At 40.0% G+C, this 23,267-nt stretch overlaps 1 protein-coding gene across 1 annotated transcript in view; it reads left to right on the plus strand.

Annotated features, from left to right (window-relative positions):
- The window catches only part of SP3 (Sp3 transcription factor), a gene marked incomplete at its 5' end in the record, with an annotated part of 25,023 nt that extends 3,103 nt beyond the window's left edge, over positions 1 to 21,920 (plus strand). Inside the window, 3 exons of the mRNA XM_010181167.1 lie at positions 11,592 to 11,784; positions 18,020 to 18,216; positions 20,144 to 21,920. Of these exons, the coding sequence (XP_010179469.1) occupies positions 11,592 to 11,784; positions 18,020 to 18,216; positions 20,144 to 20,460 (707 nt within the window). The remainder of the gene's footprint in view (positions 1 to 11,591; positions 11,785 to 18,019; positions 18,217 to 20,143) is intronic.
- Positions 21,921 to 23,267: the final 1,347 nt, after the last annotated feature.

Here is a 23,267-nt window from a genome sequence, read left to right on the forward strand (position 1 = left end):
CACAGGAAGGCGTCCAGGTGGGTTTTGAATGTCTCCAGAGAAGGAGACTCCACTACCTCTCTGGGCAGCCTGTTCCAGTGCTCTGTCACCCTCACTGAGAAGAAGTTTCTTCTCCAATTGAAGTGGAACCTCCTGTGTTCCAGCTTGTGTCCGTTACCCCTTGTCCTATCATTGTTTGTCACCGAGAAGAGCCTGGCTCCATCCTCGTGACACTCACCCTTTAAATATTTATAAACATGAATGAGGTCTCCCCTCAGTCTCCTCTTCTGCAAACTAAAGAGCCCCAGCTCCCTCAGCTGCTCCTCAGAAGGGAGATGCTCCACTCCCTCCATCATCTTTGTAGCCCTACGCTGGACTCTCTCCAGCAGTTCCCTGTCCTTCTTGTACTGAGGGGCCCAGAACTGGACACAATATTCCAGATGCGGTCTCACCAGGGCAGAGTAGAGGGGCAGAGGAGAACCTCTCTGCCCTACAACCACCCCCCTCCTGATACACCCCAGGATGGCATTGGCCTTCTTGGCCACAAGGGCACAGTGCTGGCTCATGGTCATCCTGCTGCCCACCAGGACCCCCAGGTCCCTTTCCCCTACGCTGCTCTCTAATAGGTCGTTGTAGATGATTTATTGCTTATGGAGTAACAGCAGAAATTTGAGAAGAAAGGAAGGAAGAGGAGAGAGGAACCAAAAGAAAAGACACATGAAAAAGAAGTTGAGCCTGCTGTGTGTATTAGTTTGTCTGTTGATGGTCCTCGAGTGGTGGTTCATAACGAAACACAAGGGAGTTCCATCAGGCGTTCCTTAACTGTATTTTCCTGTGAAGAATTTCACATGGGAAAGGAAGAGACTAAAATGGGACACATGAAATGTGATTAAATAGGCAGAAGCAGTGGATGAATAGCAGAAAGTGTTGCCTGAATTTAATAGCTATAAACACCTGGTTATGTTAAAGATAAGGTGGAGATTTATAGTGACATTTTTCCTACTTTTGTAAGACTAGTAAATGGACTGGAAGGTGTTAAAAAATGCCATCCCCTAAATTTGGGGAGAATTTAATTGGTCTCTCCTATATGTTACAAGAAACTTCACTTGATTGACCTTCAGTGTCTTCTCCATATGCATCTGCTGTTTTGTCTATATCAAAGTTTTCTGAGTTAATATTTTTCAGTGATGTTCCTCCCCATCTTGCTTATAACCCCTTACAATGCAGTATGGCACTGTTCTTCAGGTTGAAGAATAAATGGTAATGGAATTTTTTAAAATGTTTTTGCAGTCAGAAATATATTGCTCTTCTGATCTGCAAATAAAGAAAAACTCTTTAGTTTTAAACTGAAAGAGGAAGGTACGTGGAAGGGACAGCAGAATGTGAGAAGTTAAAGCTGAAGGGTGAGAGGCTGCTTGATTCCTCTTTTCTGCAAACTGCCAACAAGCTTTGAAGCAGGATAAGAAGGGTTTCCCTGTATCTTCTGCCCACACCCAGATAATGCAGTTCCTTCCATAACGAACACAGTTGGGCTGTGTTTTGTTTTCATTTAGCAAAACCTTTCTACCTGAGGCAAAAAATATCTTCCTGGTTTTGGATCAGAGATGAATGGTGATTTTCTGAAGTCCAGTTAACATCGATTGCTCTGTTTGTGGTGTTGCTGTGAAAGCTGTGGGATAGGTTTCAGATGTTGGTAGCTACAGCCCATCGTGTGAGAGGTGTTCTTCCAAGCCTTGCTTCCCAGGTGAGCAGCAGAGGGCATCTCTACTGTCTCATGAGTGTGTGAGAGGAAAAAAACGTCTTTCCCTATTTTGTTTGCGTAATGGAAAGTCATCACAACCCTAATACAAAGTTAATGGCTTTGTCCAGTGAATGTACAGCTTTCTTGGAAAGATGTCCAGTGATTATACTTGTACCAAAATGTCTACAGAGTCTTCCATTGCGCTGAATTTGTTCTGAAAAGTCTTGGCTGAGCTTGTTTTATCTTAGAGCTCCTATTCCTCCTCATCGTGTTTGGTGGTGTCTTGCAGCGGAGAAGGGAAGGATATTGGTTAGTCATTGCCGAAACTTTCCTCAGCATTGCTTTTCAAAACAAAAAGCTATGTCAGATAGTATTTATGTGTGAAATACTGGCAAAGAGAGAGCTTTCTTACCTGTGTTCTAGCTTTGGTCTGGTCTTGAGAGGCAGTTAAACCTGAGAAGGTGCTCTAGTAGTCTACTGCTTTTGTTGGCAGTTTGAAGTAAAATACTGCGTTGTGCGTAAAAAAAAGAGCCATTGTGTGCGCAGTTCATGTTACTCTTTAGCAACTTGCCCGTGCAAGAAAGGTATTTATTTTTATCAGCATGTTTTAGATTTCTTCTTCAAACGTTTTGTATAAAGTAGCATTCCTTTTGGAAAAATACAGGGTGCTGAAATGTCCCAACTGCGTTTTCCTATTTCTGATCCTGTAAGTTCTGTCAATCTGAAACAATTTTCAAGTTATTGGATTCCCCAAGCCCTTGTCCAGACAAAGGGGACTTGCAAGTGTTAATAAAAATCTAATTGTAATAGTGTCTCAGCTAATTCATTGATGTACTGAATCACAGTTTTGGATTGGTCCTTTGGTTATTTCCTGAAAAAAGGCAGTTTTACCAGGTCTTGTCTAGGTTGCCCGGCTTTATAAAATGCTGAGTGCAATCTTTTTTGCTTTTGATGCTTTTTTGGACTGTTCCAGTAGTATCTGAAGAAACTAGCAAGTGACCTGCACAAAAGTAGCATTGGCTTGAGAATGGACTTTGCTGCTTATCGACCCCAGCACGCTCAGCTGGAGGATTTGTTCATTTAAATACGAAAAACCCCCTAGAAACAGCTTTCCAGGTTGATCTGCAGTTGGAATAAAGTCAAATGAGTTCCTTTCAAGAGTTTACTCAAAGTGCCACTGCAAAACTGAGGCCTTAAATTTCTGTATCCGTCTTCCCAGCTCCTCCTGCGCAGGAGTCCGCGCACCTTACGGACTCACCTCCTGCTGCCATTGAGGCTTACAGTCGTGCCTGCTGACCAACTGACACCAGTCGATAGAGAATGGGAGTGGTTGGCTCCTTCTGGTGGGGACCTCATTCCATTCCTGCCAGAACCTGGAGTCTTTATCATGCTGAAGTAATTTAGCTATCCTAAATTAGACCAAAAAATTGTCAGGCAATTTTCAAGGTGAAGAGTTGCCCAAGTGACAACTTCCCTTTCATCTGCTGGTATCTTGTGAAGCTTTGGGCTGACATCTGTTAGGTAAAACAGTCTAAACCCCCAACCATACAAAATTAAAGGTGGCGTATTTACAGTTTTACTTGCAGGAATGGTTGTTTCAGTGTTGAAATGCTTCTGGTGAAGTAGTGCAGGATGCTACTTCAAGTGTAGCTTTCTTCTGGCATCTGGAACTTAAAAGTATTCACAGGTTTTCAGTATCGCACAGTTTAGTTTTTTCTCTTTCTTTTTAAGTGAATTAATTTCAGTTGTGCAGTTTTTCCTTCTAAAGCGTTATTTATACTACGCTTTTGAAAGAAGGGCACGGTGTTACTATGAAATGGAATCGGATCATTTAAAAAAGTCTTAGGAAATGCATGAACTGAACTGAAGCAATGATGTTCAGGAAATAATTCTCATTCGCCAACATCTGTTTTGGGCTGTCCCGTTTACATTTGAGGCATTTGGTTTGTACATTGTAAATCAAAAGAGTCAAAACCAATTCCCCCGCTGGTTTATTTTTGATACAAAAAATTAAATTGGAAACTCTGACAAATTTCAGTTAGTGCAGGAATTAGAGCTACTTATGTCCCAGTCTTGCATAAATAGTTTGCTTTCAGCATGCTTAAATTACATTCCTTATTTTCTCATAATTTTCAAAGGAAATTAATGAATTGTGGAAGCACTAGACAATCATGCTTGTATGTGTTTCACTGTCTTGCTTATAACAGCATATAGTAAATGTTCTCATTTCAAGTGTAAGAAGGTTTGCATAACTTCCGTCAGTCTGATTTATTTTTTTCATTTTTTTTTTTAAATGCAGTATCTACTGCTGTGGAATAGAATTGCATTTTTTTTCCTTCAAATTCTTGAAAAGATTGAATTGCCGTATCTTTCCTCTGTGTCTGTAGTTCGTGTGCTTTTCTGCTTTGTGTTCCAAAACAGCTCAGAGCCTCATTCATTTCCTTACAGCCCATGGCGGTGAGGTGAAGCTTTGCCGTATGTGCGTTACTCTTAAGTGAATATTCTGTCGTGTATGCTGAGTGTCTGGTGATGCAACTTAGCTTCTCAAGGTTAAGGGGGTTAGCCTGAGTTATCTTGGGCTCAGAGATCCCCAGCATGTTCACAAAAGAATCTATTACCCAGTTTCAGGTACTCGTTCCTTTTTCATTTTTCAAATACCCTTTTTACAAGATACTCCTGAAGCAAAAGGAAAGCTCTCGTCCACCTGTGGGGATGTGCGGTAAGTATCCGTGAAGTGTAAGAGGCAAGGGATTTTATTTCCAGCACTGCTTCAACTTAAAAAGAAGGCTGGAAACTCATCTTCTGTCTTATTGCAGTCTCGGCTCTTTAGGTCCATTGTTTCAGGTGCTGTGTAGTTTTCTTGCCTTTTGAGCCTCCTGGCAGGATTGCGTACCGTGGTTCTGATCTTGCGAGCTAACTTGTCAGCACGTCTGGCTCAAAAAAAGCACCTGAAGTTTCCATCGGGGACAACGGCAGTCTTTTCATAATGCCAGGAATCCCGCTCACCAGGACACTGGTTGTGATTGCCCTCTTGAAGATGCAGCTGGCTTGTACATGGGTTGTCTTTCGCTGCTTCTAGAAGACACGTGTTTTCAACAGGTAGTAATTTTTAAGGGCAAAAGAGGGAAAAAATACACATTGTCAGTGACATGGCCTCATTATTTATCATACAGAAGTAATAGTTCTAAATCTGCATTTAAACTTCACGCCAGATTTTAATCTCCGTATTCCACGTATGTGTGGTTTTTCTTAATCAGTGTTCTGCTGTATCCAGATAAGTCACTTGCTGTGCAGAACTCTCAAGTGTAATTCACGCCAGTTTTTAATCTCCGTATTCCACGTATGTGTCGTACTTGGTTTTTCTTAATCAGTGTTCTGCTGTATCCAGATAAGTCACTTGCTGTGCAGAACTCTCAAGTGTAATATATCAACAATGATGTCATCATTGAGTGAAAAACAATTACTTTTGAATCTAATTGTTCCCATAATCCCATTTTAAGTGGCATTAATTCTTTCCCTGCTTCGTTGAGTCTTTGTTTACCCTTTTTCAGTATTCTCTCAGTGCTAGATTTTTTTCTAACCTGCTGGAGCATTCACACGATCCAAGGTTTGCAGCGTTAAAACTGCAGAGAGCTCTTCAGCCTTCTCTTAAAATTATTCAATGAAAATTATCCTAATATGTTGTTTCATTAAGTGTTTACTTCAGTAGCTGTTTTTATATTCTTCCTGCCTTTCTTGTCAGTGGGAAGCTTTTCATTCTCATCTAGTGATAGGACCATTATTTGGCTCTTATCAAACAGAAATACTTACTGAACAGTTCTGCTACTGACAATTCTGTTGTTTGACCATAGGAGCAGTCTAATGCTCTTTTATGTAGGAATACTCAACCTGCTGGTCACAGAATTCTCTGTCCTCCTACTTTACCGTACCTATTTCTGCAGTTTCTGGCTGCTTCTATATTGAGCATGATCAACTCTTCTTCCCCCCTTTTATTTATCACCTCTTATTTTTTTCAGCTCTTAGAAAAAAGATAAAACTAAGGGCATAGCTGCAGAAGGCATTTCTGTCCATAAGAATCCAGAGTCTTGAGAATCTGTAGCCAACACATCTCAAAGAATTGCAGTTCCTGTAGGGTAACTGTCCGTGTTGTGTTAGCACTAGCTTAAGTGTTTCGTTATTCAAGTTTTTAAATAATCAGCTAAAAGTAAAGCATAGGATCACTTGGAGATACAGTATGTGGCATTTCTTGTAAGAAAAAAATTCTATAGCTCTATTTTTAATCATTTTTCTGATACTGCTTCAGTACTGTGGGGTCCTGCCCTTAGACTTGTACACAGCGGTGGTTGTATTTCCTCAGAAACTTAAAATCTGATTTGGAGTTGTTGAAACTAGATGACAGTCTTCCTTCTGAGTTGAGGTTCACAGGTATGTCAAGATTACATTTTGTAGTGTATCTTCTGTTGTTTCGTAATTTATTACAAAATAAAAAGGCCTAAATTCCCTTTTAAGTTTTGGGGGGCAAATCGGAGTAGAAACCATTATGCTTTTTGAGTTTCCTGTCTGAAATACTTGCTCAGCTAGACAACCTAGTAGGGAGAGTTTAGTTTCCATAGTTTAATTTAGAAAGTTTAGCTTATATGGGCATTAACAAGGACGGTGTCTAAGAAATTTGCATGTCTTTATTAAAGATTCCTCACATGCAAAGATTAAGGCACGAGTCAAGATACTGAGGGAATATGGGTTGTGCTGTAGAGAACTTAAAACAAAATTACCAAGAGAAGATGGGAAGAAGATGGGAATTCGCATCTGTTTTCCTAGGAGGGGTGGGAAGGGAAGCATCTATTTGGAAAACTAGTTGAATAGGCATGGCTGATCACAAGACGTTGAAACTCCAGACAGTCAGTTTGTGATGCTCTGAGGAAATTGGTGTGAAGGTATGTGCAGTGCTGCTGCTAGTCTGTTTTCAGTTGAAAGGCCCTGTTTCTGCTTTTCAGAGCAGGAACTTGTAAAGCTTAGCTGAGTAAAAGGGCAAGTTGGCTTTCGGCATTTAGTAAAAGCAGCTAAACTAGGAGCCTGCAGTTTAGACACAGTTACGGGTAATGCTGAGTGCCTTTCATGTGACATTCTGCAGGGGCAGATACATTGAAAAATTGAAGTGGTGGCATAGTCCTCAAATGAAGTGCTTTTGCACTGCATCCTCCCTTCTCAGTTTATCCCTGTTTCTGTGTCTGTTGGGTAAACTAATACCTTTTCTCATAGATAAAGACAACAGCGTTTTCTCAAGTCCTAGTTGAAACAGACCAAGATAGAACATTCAGCTTCACTGATGCATACATCTGATGCATGGTGAAGTAGGTAAACTACCTGGCTCTAGCAGTGAGCAGCAGTAATTCTCTCCACACTGTGGTTGAAATGTACTGAAGAATAGTTGAAGCTGCATTTACGTCTGCATAGTTTCATCCTATCAGTTTAGTTACTCTTCTCTGAAGCACTTTAAACCAATCTCTTAGTTATTGTTTCGATTTGCCGAATACACTTAAACTTGTTCCATATTATAGCAAGCTCTGGGCTTTCTGTGACTATGAAATACTGCCTTTGGAGCAAACTTGTACACCAGGATCCCAATTTTCATCCTTTAGAGGAAAACAAAACCTACAACAAATCTAGCTCACTAGATACCGAGAAGAACTTGAACAGAATACATGGTTTTCAGAATCTGAGGTAGTTTGAAACAGTATCTTTGTCTGAATTTACCCTTCATTCACACTGAGTGATAGGTCTTGAACGTAATTAAGAAGTAAGGGCATATAGACATTTGAAAGCATGGAAATAGAGTAGTAAAGAAAATGTAACCTTCACTTAGCCTGTGTTTAATTGCTGGAAAGCAAAAGTTGCCTCAGATTTACCAGTGTTTGCATCAACTTGTCATGACTTTAGGAATTATGTAAATTTTTTTAGGCCAAACGTTTTGCAGAGTATGTGTAAAACCTGGTGTTCTGTCAGTTGAGACTGAATCAGAATGAAGCGCATCCAGAGGAACACCAAGGGAGAAATGTGGAGTCATTGCTCTCTAGATGAATTTGCATCATCTCCAGTTCCATTGCGTTGGAGAAGATTTATCTTATGCTCTTCTCCGTGGTTTTCCCTTTTTTCCTTCATTTTCTTACTGTTGCTTAAACTACAGTGGCACCTCCTCTTCCCCCCGTAAGTAGGGATGGAATTTTCCCTCTTCTCTTGCAATAATGTAAAACCTCCTTGGAGGGCAGCAGCCTCACTGGCCCTGAGGACCTCATTTGGGTAATCAGGTTCGCTATGGGATTTGAAACAATCCGCTCTCCACCAGACTACATCCTGGAGAGGCTAAGTAAACGCTTCATCTTTTGATATTTCTTTTAATTTTCTTTTACTTAATAAAGTAAATCTACATAATTAAGTATTACAAAGTCCTGTCTGTAAATTGCCAGTTTGCGTTGTACTTTTCTGTGTGCCTGGAGTAGAAGATGGTCCTTCAGAACTGGAATACCTAAAACAATAGCTACACCTTCTGCCTCATCACGATAACCAGGAAACACATCACAGAGTTACAAACACAGTACTACTTCATTTCAGTTTTGCATTTTTAATAGTGCTGTATACTGTTGTATGTCTATGCAAATCGTTACTTTCTCCAGTACCCTCAACTCTTAGGAGGTTTTTGTCTTTCCCTCTTTTTTTGTCCAAATAACCTTCTCATTTGTATCTCTAACATTATAAAACTATTATAAGCCTTTGTGCTGCTGCAATAATGGTGGGGACTGAGGGGGACTGGGAATAGAGAGATACTGATGAAAGAAGTGGAAGGAACTTGTGGTGAAGGTTTGCAGAGTGGAACAAACATTGCATGAGGTGAAGGTAGAAAGTCCTGGATACTGGCGTGCAGTAATAGGCATTCTGGGCATGTTTCTGTTGTTAGGTGTATCTCGTGTTATTAGAGTGTGTCTTTGGGGTGCTGATATAACAGGAGAAATCATAGGTTAAATGGAGTGCTTGACTTCAGTAGTGGAGTTGGGTCTTGGGAGCACAGATCCGTACCCTGAGTTGATCCATTCAGCTGTGCGAGGACACGGTGGTATCTCTTTTCAAGTGTGAGTATGCAGTGCCAACTGGATCCAGCTACTGACTTTACAGACTCACTATATGCCAGTGTCTGATGTTATTAAGATCATAACGAAGTTGTCTTAATGCAGTGTTTTATTTTGTTAACGTTACCTTCATTCTTATTTTAAATAAAACCGAATTAGTACAGTGTAAGTTTTGTGGGACATTTGATTCGGAAAGGAGGTTTGAGTATGCTGTGTAAATATAACCAGTTCTAAAGAACCACTTGGAGGCTTGAACTGGGCCATGATGACAACCGTCTCACTGGGCTGTATTTAAATTCCTTTTATGTGCCTGGTTGCATAAGAGTAAATCAGGCTTTTACCTTTTTCTGAAGGTGCTGTAGATGAATGTATTTGTGTACTTGATAGTGTCCAATTTGACAGATAAACTCCTATAGACTCTGTAAACTCTTTGTATGTTGTATAATGTTTTAGTCTTATATAAAATGAATTTTTAATATAACATGCATATACAACTTATTACATATAATAAAATGGTGTCACAGGTGAGCCTTAGAAAATTATGGTAGGAAAGATAGTAATGCATAAGACTGGAAGTCACAGAATCCCAGAACGTTAGGGATTGGAAGGGACCTCCAAAGCTCATCCAGTCCAATCCCCCTGCCGGAGCAGGAACACCCAGATGAGGTTACACAGGAAGGCGTCCAGGCGGGTTTTGAATGTCTGCAGAGAAGGAGACTCCACAACCTCTCTGGGCAGCCTGTTCCAGTGCTCTGTCACCCTCACTGAGAAGAAGTTTCTTCTCCAGTTGAAGTGGAAACCTCACCACAGAGGTTTTCCAGGTCTTCACATGAAAGATACTTGTTATGTTGCTGTCTGAAATGGTGAACTTCCTATGGTAGCAGTGAAGCTCGGTGTGCAGGTGGCTTTTGGACAAGCTTACCACAGCTGTTCTGCTGGATGTTACCACGTGTGTAAAGCGTCAGCAAAGGCGAGCGTGCTAGCTCCTGGCTTCCCAGAGCTCAGAGCCTGCCATATTCATGCAAACTTAATTTCTAGCGTTGACTTCTACAACCAAACCAGATAAATATTCTAGACTCCCTTGTTTCTGATCTGGAACTCTCTTCTCAATGCTGTGAGTTCCTAGACAATTATTTTAACTTTAGCTATGTCAGTGATGTAGTTTACAGCTCGGTGTTGCAACTGCAAGTAAAAGGAAGGCAAACTGAGGTGTTGGGAAAGACTGGACTGAGACTTTATTAGCAGCAAGCAAATTTTTGCGTGTAGCTACATCTTTTTTCTCTAAACAGATGAATGCTGGAGATGATTTGGAAGGTTGACCAGGTAACTATTCCACTTCAGATTTTTTATCATTAATTTCTTTCCTGATCTCTCCTGGGACAGGATGCTGTTTATGATCTGACCGAGCACGGTTTTTCTTACGTTTTGTCATGCAATCTGTGCAACTTGGTCTTCATTACACAGGTGATGGCTGATGCGCTGACTCCCAGGAAGAATTGAGAGCGGCCACAGTGTTCAGTTAAATTCAGTGTTTGAGTGGGGTTTGAGTTAAGGATAAAAATCTACGTGATAGCTGAGTTTGTTCTGCAGAGAAAGCAGTCCCTTAAATACATCCAGAAGGACACACAGCTTTTAGCTTGTAGCTTCAACAAAAGGAAAAAAAACATCGATGGTTTGCTTATTAGCTTGTGCTCGTGGCTAATCATTTTCACTGAAAAAACCCCAAAGCAAACTAACCTGAACCAACGAATCAGTTTGGGTTCAGCTTTCTAAAATGATAAATAGAAATTGTCTTTTTTTTGAAATCCAGACTTAGACTTTCAGCTCCTTGGGAATCCGGAATAGTGGCCGAGGGGAAATTTTTTCCTATTAAAATGTGAATTTGTTAAAATAGTAGTTGTTTCACAGTGTACTATGATGCTGTAATTAGTTCTTGGACTAGATTGAACGAATACTCTGTAGGGAGAGGGTACACATACCTACAAGTGTCCGTCCTATGAGGGTAACTTAGAGGGCTTTTTGGCATCCATGAAACTGTAGAGACCTATTTTGACTGCTAGCTCATCAAAACGTTAAAATGGTTTGCGTGTTGCTTACCCCTCTCTAATGCTTCATAACATTCTTCCCTAAATGTCGTCTTCTCTGTGATTAGTGGAAAAGGCATAAATTTGAGGTGAGGAGGGAAAAATGGAACAAAGGCATGATTTTTTAAAATTGTCCTTAAATATCTTAGTCTTTCTTAGGTCAAAACCTTTTGTTTAATTGATTTCTCACATGACTTTCTACATCACTGTGCATACTGAAAACTTCTGAAGATCATCAAGAAAGGCTGTTTCTATTACCTGTCAGACTAATTGAGAAATCCTGTGGGAACACAAATGACTACTCAGAATCGTTTGAAACGTGTGTTTACAGTTTTTTCAGCCTCTGTCCAACCTCTTGTTCTTCAGCTTTTCCCAAGTTTTAAGCAAGCAAAATCCTCCTGGTGACAGCATTCCCTGCCAAGAACAGTTCAAACTTAAACTTGAAGACAAGCTATAACAACGTATTAAACTTTGAAATGTATAGTAAGATAAACTTTTTAAATACGTTACAGGTTACGAGGGCACAGAAGCAATGTCAGTATGCAGTAAAGGATGTTGACTTTTGACTGACATAGTGCTCTCAACAGTAAAAAGATTTGATCATTATGGTTTCCTTCTCTCTATTTAATGGGCTACTTATGGATCTGTGTTTGTTCTTTTCCTCAGATATTAGGATTAAAGAAGAGGAGCCTGATCCAGAAGAGTGGCAGCTCAGTGGTGATTCTACACTGAATACCAATGATCTAACACATTTGAGAGTACAGGTGGTGGATGAGGAAGGGGACCAACCACATCAAGAGGGAAAAAGACTGCGACGAGTAGCTTGCACATGTCCCAACTGCAAAGAAGGAGGTGGAAGGTATGTAATGTTCAGTGTCATGTAATGCATGTGATGATGAAAACACTGAGTGAGGAAAAAAAGGAGCCTTAGTTAACAGCAGTTGTCTGCAGTGAGAGAAAACTGGAGGCTTATGCAAAAGAGCTTTTGCAGTAAAGGACTGCCACCTTTATTGCTGGGTTTGCAGATGGACGGGCAGATTATTCCATCTTCTCTGAATTATTCCATTGAGATTAATTGGAAAAATCTGGAGTTAGGTGCCAGCCAGTACAAGTGAGGGGGATGGAACATTGCCCTAAAATAGATGAAAATCAAGTATTTTGGAATGTGCATATCTGGGCTTGGCTTCCTATCATGTATCGATTAAATCCTGTGTTCCTGCATTTCCTCACTGACTGAACATTTTTTCCCGCCACAGTTTGATTGCTTTAGAGTGTTATAAAAATATAGGTATCCTGGTTTTCTTACTCACTGTTTTCCTAAGAAAAACAGGGTTTGTAAAATAACTCTAAATACCAAATTTTGGATTGGCTGATTGTTTTCAGTCAACGTTATTGGAGATACGCTCACAAAGAGGTAGTAAGTTCCAATTTGTGTAAAACTTCAGGGCCGCATAGGAAGCCATGTTTTATCATTCTACATCTCGTGAAAGTATTCTTCAGCTTTTTGTTAATATAAAGATTGATTCTATTCCCAAACACTTCCTTTTCTTGATTATAGGTATAGGAGAGGAAGTGGGGATAAGCGAGAGTTCTAATAGTATGGGCTGAATGTGTCTGTTGTCAGGTCTCTTGTGGGTTCTTGCGGGGTTTTGCTGTGTATTCTAGGTACGTTCTTTGCACGTATGGAGGCACAGTATCTTAGGTAGTCATGTGGAGTGTGCATTAAGTGTTCAAGACAAAAACACGCTCATACTTCTACATCACTAATGAAGCTTGTGATATCTGCAGTTAAGGTTATATAGCATCTTTGTCCATCAGCTTCCTCTTGTTAAATTTCTATGTGTAATTCACTGGAACCTGGCAGAGACATTTCTAAGTTCTCAGTGAACCTTAGCTCTGCCATGAAGATCTGCCCGAAGTACACCCTGGGTTGAGGTTTGCTTCAGTCTGGGAGAAAACTCTGAAAATATGTATTGCACTGGCTGTACTCTTACGAAATGTGGAGATTTCACTTGTTCCATCTTCCTTGGGCTCTATTCCAAACTACAGTGGCTTTAATTTAGAGACATCTTTACTTTAAAATCCTCTTCATCCTAAGTGGAGTTGCTATAAACCAAATTTAGAGTCGAAGCCCAAGAGATAATCTTTTTGAGACATGGTTTTGATGAAGTCTGGAGAAGGGTGCAGTCAGACTGATACTCAGATACAGGAATTTGGGAAGGAGTCGAGATAAGAGGTAGGACAGAGTTTATAGAGGTGGGAATCTGAAATCCACTGTAAAGGAAGGACTGGACACACGGAATGTACAAAGCAAGCAGAAAAAGTAGGACAGGAAGCCAGGATGTGAGAAGAATTCGGCCTGGAATAGAAGCAGTATAATGAAGGAGACAATGGTGGGGAAACAGAAAAAGAGTGAAAGTGCCTACAGTTGCTAGAGCAACTTTCCCACCGGAACGCAGAGTTCCTTCAGAACCAGGCAAAAACGGGTAAGCCCACTTGGAGGAATATTTTCCTTCTCCATCTGATACGTGTTGATCGTGTTCCATAGCTGCTGGAGTTACTTCTTTACCTCTAGTGCTGTATTTCTTAGTTTTGATTTGTCTTTCAGCTCTGCTGATGACTTGTGGAGTTTCAGATGATAGGACATTTGCTTTTATAGGTTTCTTCAGAGAGCATTCACAAATCTTAAAATGATGTTAAGCTTGTTAAATTGAAAACTTGAAAGTTGGCAAGTGCTGAAGTTAAGATATCCTGGGCAACTTTAATCTCTTGTGCATATTCATTATCATTAGATTTCTAATTACATGACTGCATACGAGGTTTTCAAGTGACCCCACCCATCCCAGTGGACAGGATGAATGATGCACAGGGGGTGAATCAGGGCTGTTTAATGGTTGGCGCCTGCTTCACTTACTGCACAAATTGGAAGGCATTTAGGGAATGAGATGCAGAATTATAGCAAGAGATTTCTGAAGTTTTGGAGGTCTTGGTCTTTCTGCCCCACCTCTCCCACTGCAGAAGTACTGAGTTACTCCTGTAGTCAAGCTAAATTGTGAACATCTGCAGTACTGTAAGAAAATACGCTTCTGCTACGTTGAACTTGACTCCTCAAGTTGGTGGGTGTTTGACAGTTTTGGCCATAATCTCTTTCTACCTCATATTTGGATATAGGAAATGATTTTACTAGTTCAAGTTCACTACACAGGAGTGTTGCAAGATGGTAAATGTTTGTGAGTTACTTAGACACTGAGTGTTGTGAGCGCCCATGATGAGGAAAAGAAACCCTGGGGAAATGAATAATTCTGTGTTTAAGATAGCACTTAAATAATATATAACTAGTAAGACCAGAAAAGCACATTGAAATCAGTATGAGAAAAATGACTGGCATTTCACTCAATGAACGTTATCCCTCCTATGCACTGAGTGGGGTAGGAAAAGGTAGTGCATGGCTTCATGTATGCAGATTTCATCCTAGTTTCATCCTTTGTGTAGCCTTAGTTTTAGCATTTATTGGTTTTATTCTGATTTCTGGATGCAAAGGGGAGCTAAGGGGTTCTTCCATGTTTTTTTGTTGTTGGCTTTTGTTGGGGTTTTTTTGACTCTCGATACAGAATTAGACCACACTGCTGTCTTCAGAGGACTTCTATTTGTACCAGTCCTGTGAAGTAGGAAGCCACTATTATCTTTACCTTCCTTGGCAGGGGGGAGGTATGAAAGGAAAAGGATGACGTGTTAGATGTGTAAATTAAAACCATATAGCCTCAGGCTTATGTAGTAAATGAGGGATAAGCAAGTGGAAAGAGAGAGAGATGGAGAAATGTACCTCAAAGCATGACTCAGTTCCCAAACAGACTGTATTAAGCTTCTAGTTAGGGTATCTGAAGTTAGGTGGAAAGTTCACCTCTCAGTGACATCTGGAGATTTCACTGTCCTCTCAGTTACATCTGGAATTGCATTGAGATGTAACTGCTGCTGTCTGCATGTATAGTGGAACAGTGCTTCTGAGTACCGCTTCAGGTACTTAATTCTAAAATACACGTTCTGAACATAACTAGTAAGTGTGTGCTTTACCCTTGGAACACTTGGTGTTCCTCCTGGAAGTACTGCTGGACTGAAAATGCCGTTTCTCAATGGATGAAGGTTTCTCCTGCCGAAACCATTGCATTCTCCACAGTTACTGAGAAAGGTGGTTTCCAGTCTTTGTAAAGCTAAAATGTGCTATGAAAATACTTACATATTAATTGTTTTGAAGACTCCAGTTGAGTCCTTTTACTCAGTGATGATGGTGATTGGCCAATGCAGCAAGAAAGGCCTCTTAGCGTGACGTGTTAGGGCATAGTGGCAGACTGTCACAGCTGCAAAGCTGTGTTTTGTGTCGTGGCCAAGCTGCAGAGGCTGAGAAACTAGGAAAGAAAGGGGACAATCTAAAGTCATTTTGCTAAATGTCTTTGAGTGTTGAGAACTTGTGAATATTGAGCTTTTGTATAGGTGGCATAGTACAAAGCGAAATGCCTGATGTTACAGTTAATTTTGCTTTTTAAGCTTGGCTTGAAGGCCATGGAAGAGTGTGAACCTGACAGTTTAGATGTAGCAAGGGTTACCAGAAATGGGTGTTTTGACTGAGATAGGAGGTGTAAAAAAGGCAGTGTTTGTCCTGGTCCAAAGAAGTTATCTTCTTTTGGGACATTTGAAAAAGGAAACTTAAGTCAAAAGTATTCTTGCCAAGACTAGTAATGATGGAAGAGCTTAAGATGTCAGGTCAGTTGCCAGAGAATTTTCTGAATTAAATTCATACACAAGCTGGATAAAGTAGGCAGGTGAACTCTCTGCGAGGCTAAGGATTGAGGGGTGGCAGTAAAACAAACAGAAAAAATCAGATAGACAGGCAGAATCTCTTCTGTTACCATGTCCATAGGCTCACATTGGGTCTACCAGTACCACAGCAGGGTTAAGCATTCTAGACTCTCTACTGCTGCTGCCATTGAATTCATTCTGAAGTCAACACCTACATTGTCATGAGAAATAATTAGTATGTAAAAGTGATAGTATTTTCCTCTGAGACAAGATGACTAAGCACTGTGAAGTCTGCTTTGTATTGAGACTTCTTAGCAACGTTTTCTAGGTCTTAATTGGATTTTATCTTCTTGCTTTTCTTAAAGGTCTGGAATGTTTTAGGTGCGTATGCGCTTAGGTTGGAATTCTCTTTAGTAGCTGTGAGGTTTTAGAGTGAGTTAATTTCTGTGCCTGTTCAGAAATGCTTGTTGTAGGTTCCTGCTCCTAGTGTGTACGTATTGTACCCCGAACCCTCATTAGATGTAAACCAGAGTTGTTCTGAATGCGGGGATGAGAATCTAGGTCTGATAGTTGTTTGGCAGATCATTCAGCCACTGGGCTGTTTAAGCAGAAGTTGAGTACCCAGTTTAAGGAAAAAAAATTGCCCTGAGGAGGCAACTGAAAATTGTATAATCGGTCATGGAGGATGGAGTGCGTGCCCAAGACTGGGATTCCAGAATCCACTTAGGCTGTTCTGAGTTAACATTGCTGAGGAATAAGGTGGCCTGATGCTTGGCTGCTTTTTCCAATCTCCTGCCTTGTACCAGCATTTACCATTCCTGTAGCTGCATTGTCAGCCAGTTCTGTTCCCTGGAGCACCTCTTGCAGCAGCAGCAGCAGCAAACACTTAAACTGGCTAAAATCAACCGTGGTGCCTTGCACTGGCCAGACTGATGTTTTTCTCTGGGTCTTCAGAGGCTCTTACCTCTCTGGTGATTTTTCTTAAAATTGGTGATTTTTTTTTAAAAAAAAAAAAAAAAGGCTTTTGTGTTCGGTGCTTCCCCTGAATCAATGGCCTACCATTTTAGTGAGGAGGCATCTTAAAATAGGCATCAAACTCAGTAGTCTGGATTATATTATCTGTGAATTGTGTGTTCATTTTGATGGATTTGTTTTCTTTTCTGAAATATCAAGGAATTAATTTAAATGCTGGCAAGATCAGCTTTTTCACTGCCGTTCCTTTTAGTGGGAATACTCAGGTTTGTTTGCTTGTCCTCCAACCCCAAACTGTTTCTCGGGTTTCCCCAAGATGCCAAAAGTGCCATCTGTTCTCTTCTCAGTTGCCAAAATGTCCGGTTTCCATTTTGGCAATTGCAGTCATTTGTGTTTTTCTTTGCCTAAACTGTCTCTGGTGTGGTAAAAACCGAAGCTGGGACAAATTGAAAATATGGGCACTTCAGCATCATTAAAGTGGTATAAACTGCTTGAATGACTGCGTTACCCAACATCATAGACGTGTATGCGTGCTGAAGATTACTCTTCTATCATTTAAATTACATGTGCTGCTGAATTTAGTTTGTTGCAGAATCAGGATCCCAGAATCCCAGACCGTCAGGGATTGGAAGGGACCTCCAAAGCTCATCCAGTCCAATCCCCCTGCCGGAGCAGGAACACCCAGATGAGGTTACACAGGAAGGCGTCCAGGCGGGTTTTGAATGTCTGCAGAGAAGGAGACTCCACAACCTCTCTGGGCAGCCTGGGCCAGTGCTCTGTCACCCTCACTGAGAAGAAGTTTCTTCTCCAATTTCAGTGGAACCTCCTGTGTTCCAGTTTGTGTCCGTTACCCCTTGTCCTATCATTGTTTGTCACCGAGAAGAGCCTGGCTCCATCCTCATGACACTCACCCTTTAAATCTTTATAAACATGAATGAGGTCTCCCCTCAGTCTCCTCTTCTGCAAACTAAAGAGACCCAGCTCCCTCAGCCGCTCCTCAGAAGGGAGATGCTCCACTCCCTCCATCATCTTTGTAGCCCTACGCTGGACTCTCTCCAGCAGTTCCTGTCCTTCTTGAACTGAGGGACCCAGAACTGGACACAATATTCCAGATGCGTAATAGGATAGCATAATAGAATTTAGTTGCAGCTTCTTATGGAGTGTACTGGGCTGTGGTTGCATTTGAAACAAAAATGGGGAGCTGCTCAGGTTTGTTTGCAGGTCTATTGGTATACATGGTACATGTAACCCCTCTTGCATGTATGACCGGTATTTAGGAGAAATTAATTAGAATGAGTAATTTATTTATTTATTTTTTATTTTAACAGAGGCTCCAACTTGGGAAAAAAGAAGCAGCACATTTGCCACATACCAGGGTGTGGCAAAGTGTATGGGAAAACTTCACATTTGAGAGCTCATCTCCGCTGGCATTCTGGAGAGCGTCCATTTGTTTGTACTTGGACGTTCTGTGGAAAAAGATTCACCCGCAGTGATGAGCTTCAGCGACACCGAAGGACGCACACAGGTTTTCAGTCTTTGATTCTGGTGCATTTAACTAAAGGAGTGTCATGGAGAGGGCTTGGACAAGTAACTTTTAAGAGGAGAACAGATCTTCGTGTTGGATTGATTTTAATGTAGTGTGACTTTTCTACAATCAGCCAATACTTGGAGCTATGAAGCACTTTGGTTTCTTTAGTAGGTCTGAGGAGGACAAACAGCTAGCTTTTTTGATTCAGAACTGACATTTAAGTCAGTTATTTAATACAACTGTATACAGCAATATATTTAATATAGCTTAATCAGAATGCTTCGATTCAGGTTCAGCAATGCATTTCATTTGTTTGAACCAGATTAAAACTGTTGGTCCAGCTTAAAACTAATAATTTTCTCTCATTTTAAAAAATAAAAATAGAGAGCTAGATGTCCTAGAGATTAGATGTCATTCACAAAATCAAGAAAGATCATGAGATGGTGCATCCCTCTATCTTCTAGTTTCATGGTTGGACCACCCATTAGGGACTCCAGGTTCACCTTTCTCCTTTTGTCTAGTACAAGGAAAAGTAATTATTCTCTTTCTTCTACCTTTTCAAGCAGCAGTTTGTTTCAAATCTGTTGTCTTTATTACTTACTTTCTTACAAACTGAATCCATAATTATATTCTGGAGTGTTCAAACCGTGGGATGCTTACCGTTTTCAATTAGACTATTTGAAAAACCCAGTGACAAAAGAGAAGTCATTTGTGTGTTTATCGGCATTCACATTGCTTAGAAAACCGTCTTGGCAATGTCTATGAAAAATACTTCATGTTTTGTACCTAATGGTGTGCTTTTCTTACACATGGATGACTTAGCCCGAGCTACGATGTTACAGTCTGTCTGGATGGACAGCCAGATGGTTTAAATAAAAGAGGCCAGTTGAATGATCCAGCTCACAGGATATGGTTAATGGCTCGAGTGTACCTGCATACCATGGGCAAGAGCCAGCAGCAGAGATGGCTGGGGCTATCTGTATCAACAGAAGTAGAGGCCCTAGTTCTAGGGAAGTGATTATCCCCTTCTTCTTAGCACTGATTAGACTGCATCTAGAATATTGCTTCTCGTTTTCAGCCTCCAGTGTAAGAAAGACGTTGGTCAACAGGATTGAGTTCATTAAAGGGCAACCAAGGTGATCAGGAAGAGGGACCATTTGCCATATAAGAGGCTGCAGGAACTGGGCTTACTCAGCTGCACAAAGAGAAGAGTAAGGGCAGGGGAGAGTAATAATAACCTCTTAGTATCTGCAAGGCCACTGCTAAGAAGACAAAGACAGACTTGTCATGGTGGGAAAATGAGAGACAGCAGACATACGTTGAAAGGAGAGAGGTTCAGACCAGATATAAATAAATACTTTTCATTGTGAGGACAGCCAGGCAGTGGAACAGGATGCTCAGAGAGTTTCTGAAGTCTCCATCCTTAAAGGTTTTCAAGACCAAACTGGTTAAATTCCTCATCAACCAGGTCTGACCTTATAGCTGCTTAGAGAGTGATCAGACTAGAGACTAGGTTCCTTGAAACCAGAATTACCCTGTGATCTTGTCTGTCAGTCCCATGTGGTCGTATGATCTTTCTTGTCCATCACTTGTCAGGTTTTGTTCTCCTCTTAAGAGTTATTTATTGATAATAATTGCACTGAAACGTAGCAGTCTGAGGGTATGAGATGGCAATATTCTTTGGCTTGCCTGAAAGATCTCCCCAAACGCAGTGAGACACAGAGAAATAAATCCATTCTTTTAAAGGATTTGTGTGGGTGTCTAGAAACAACACACAAGTTAATCATGTTGGGTCGCTTTTGTCTTCAGTATAGATGTTGCTAGAATTCTGACTCTTGCAGGCAGTAAGTTATCTCAATTTTTGGTGCACATGGGATATTTTTAACGTTACTGAAAACATTTTCTTTCTTTCCTTCCGTGACAGGTGAGAAGAAATTTGTTTGTCCAGAATGTTCAAAACGCTTTATGAGAAGTGACCATCTTGCCAAACACATTAAAACGCATCAGAATAAAAAAGGTATTCACTCTAGCAGTACAGTGCTGGCATCAGTTGAAGCAACACCTGATGATACTTTGATTACTGCAGGAGGAACAACACTTATCCTTGCAAATATTCAACAAGGTTCTGTTTCAGGAATAGGAACTGTAAACACATCTGGCACCAGCAATCAGGATATTCTTACCAACACTGAAATACCTTTACAGCTTGTCACAGTTTCGGGAAACGAGACAATGGAGTAAATATTACACAAGATACCTATTAATTGTGGTTATTTTTATACAGTAGTGAGAAGAATATTGTTCCTAAGTTCTTAGATATCTTTTTATTGATGTGCAAAAATTTTTGGATTGACAGTAACTTGGTTATACATGACACTGAAATGCCTTACTTTGTATGATATTCCATAGTATATTAAAATGGTAAAATTGCATGGGTTTTGTAGGTACTTTTGGAATCTAGAAGAGATGAAATTTTACCAAGTTATATTAAAAAAAAAAAAAAAAGAATTTAACGACGGAAATGGTAGTCTAACCAAATGCATCAATCCTGTGTGGTTTAGTGTAAAAAAAAAAACGAGAACATGTTGGTATTTATCTATTGTAAGATAAAAGAAGTTGATGGGTGAAAAGAAATCATGTTATGATAAAAGAAATTTTGTAATTTTCTTGATGACTGGAATTTTTATTATGCATAACTGACAAATCAAGTTTCCAAGCAAATGTTACATAGTGTAGGCTTTACTTAGCTCATCAACTTGTCATTTTGAAGCTAATTATTTTAATTAGGTTAACTATGTACAATATTTTAAGCATTACTCTTGTAAGATTTTGAAAACTACATTTTAACATGGAACTCTAGGGATAGTCACCTTTTAAATCCTATTGAAAAGCCATGTTTAAGATTTAATTTGCCAAAATGATGTCTTGTTAATATTCTTTCAATAACCAAGGTGGGCAATATAACCAATGTTTAAAAAGCTTAAAATGTTAAAAAAAAAAAATAAAAATATGTATAGGTTGAGGCATTTGGGTGGTAAGGCAAATGTTATAGTGAAGTATATCCCTTTCTTTTGAACATTGGAGGACCAAAAATAAGGTGTATTGCGTCTCAGCAGTGATTTTTATCAAATCCTTTTCCAAAAAACATCTGTCTGCCACGGCCTTAAAAGCCATCATGTAAATTACCAGTAAAATATAACATATGCAAACACAACAGAAGAATCACTTCCATATTGACAGTACTCCCAAACATACGGATGTAGTCGTAGTGAACTAGGGGGTTTATGAGGTTTTTCTTTGTTTGTTGTTTAGTTTTTGGTTAGTCAATCTGCATTTAAATATCAGCCATCTTTCCTTTTTTGCTTCTTCCCTTAAAAATTGTATGTATCCAGTACATTTAACTGATAAACTTATATGTTTTTATTATGCTGAATTTTCTTTTTATTTTTTAATTACTGTTTATATTTTCAATTATAGAAAAATGTACAAAATGAAGTTATATAGCCAGTCTGTAAGTGCTATACCATTTTCAAAAAATGTACAACAATAATTAACTGCAGTTCACCTATTTACAAACATTTGGAAATCTGTTCATTTGTTATTCTTAAAACCACCTCAAATTTAAAGGCTACCTTATTGTACGTTTAAAGTGTATTATAACAGTGTGGTAGTTAATAAAACACTATTTTTTTTTCTTTTGACTTGAGTTGACCGTATTTCTTGTGAACTAACAAGGTGTAATTTCATAATACGTCTCGAGAGCTTGAGATGTTTTATTATTTAGTGCTAGGTGGTGCGAAGTAGAAATGGTGTTTCTTCTACCTGTGAGCAAGGAGATGGTAACGCACCACCTCCTCGCTCTCCAAAAAAACCCCAAACATCTGTATGTGCATGGACGTGCATGTGCTGCTGTGCTGATGTAGTGGGGACTTTTTTGATGCTCTGATGAGCAGGGTGTGAAGGAAACATAGGCCCTATCCTATAGAATATGAAAATAGTTGCATTTAAGTCCCCTGTCACATGCCACAATAGAGACAGTCTTGATAGGGAACTGTGGCTAAGAGAGGGATGGGGTAGATGGAGTAAGAAAGACCAGTGGAACTGTGGGATTCAAGAGGGTGATGGTTGTATATGATGCTATAGTGAAGGTGAAAAGCTTTTATTTGTGAAGTCTAAAGTCTTAGAGTATCAGATAGCCAGAGGACATACCAGGATAATTTAGGATAGACCAGGTGGAGCTCAGCCTAGAAAAGGGAGAACTGGAAAAAGTCACAAAGGGAAAATTTTCTTCATTTGCAGTTTAATGGGGAAAAAAAAACCCCACGAATGCAAATATTTGAGATTCAGAGCAACAGAATTTGACAGGTACAGAGAAAAGAGAGTTAATTCACCATCAGCTTAATCTTCTATTTAATAAAATAAGAGACTGAAGTCAGTTGGGAAGTCACAAGAGCAGCAGCTTTGGAGAAGAGGTAGTTCTGCTTAGACTTGCAGCGTTCCCTGGACGTTGTCAATATTTTAACATACTCTGAATCTACTTCCTTTAAACAGGTGAATGGGCTTGATGTCCAGTAGCTTTTATAGTTCACAGAGCACGTTCGTATAAATTGCTTCTATTTCTAACATCTAGCCATTTGTAGCTGTATTAATGTGTTATTTTCAGAGGGAGGGAAGAAGGGTACTTTCTGACTGAAACAGCTTCTTGAAAGTTTTATGGAACGGCACTTTCACTGATGTACATGTGTGGCTGAAGGCATTTTGATGCCTCATTGCTGAATATGAGATTGCTTTATTTCTCCGAATTTTAATCCTCAGTACATCAAATGGTTACTTTAATTAACATTTAGGTAGCACATCTTTTGAAAGGATATTTTGTTGTTAAGAAGCTTCAGAAGGTAGATGTTTTGAAAGGAAGTCGCTCTGGAAATGGGTAGGAAAGAGTCTGAGGGAAAGCCTGCAGCCTAAGGGCTGTCTGCCTAATGGCTCACAGCCATAGAGTTTGTGTTACGTGAGAGCGCTGCTGCGTGCGTTCACATGTTGCGTGACAG

This window comes from Mesitornis unicolor, unplaced genomic scaffold (genome assembly GCF_000695765.1).
Source record: "Mesitornis unicolor isolate BGI_N332 unplaced genomic scaffold, ASM69576v1 scaffold24043, whole genome shotgun sequence".
Lineage (NCBI taxonomy): Eukaryota > Metazoa > Chordata > Aves > Mesitornithiformes > Mesitornithidae > Mesitornis > Mesitornis unicolor.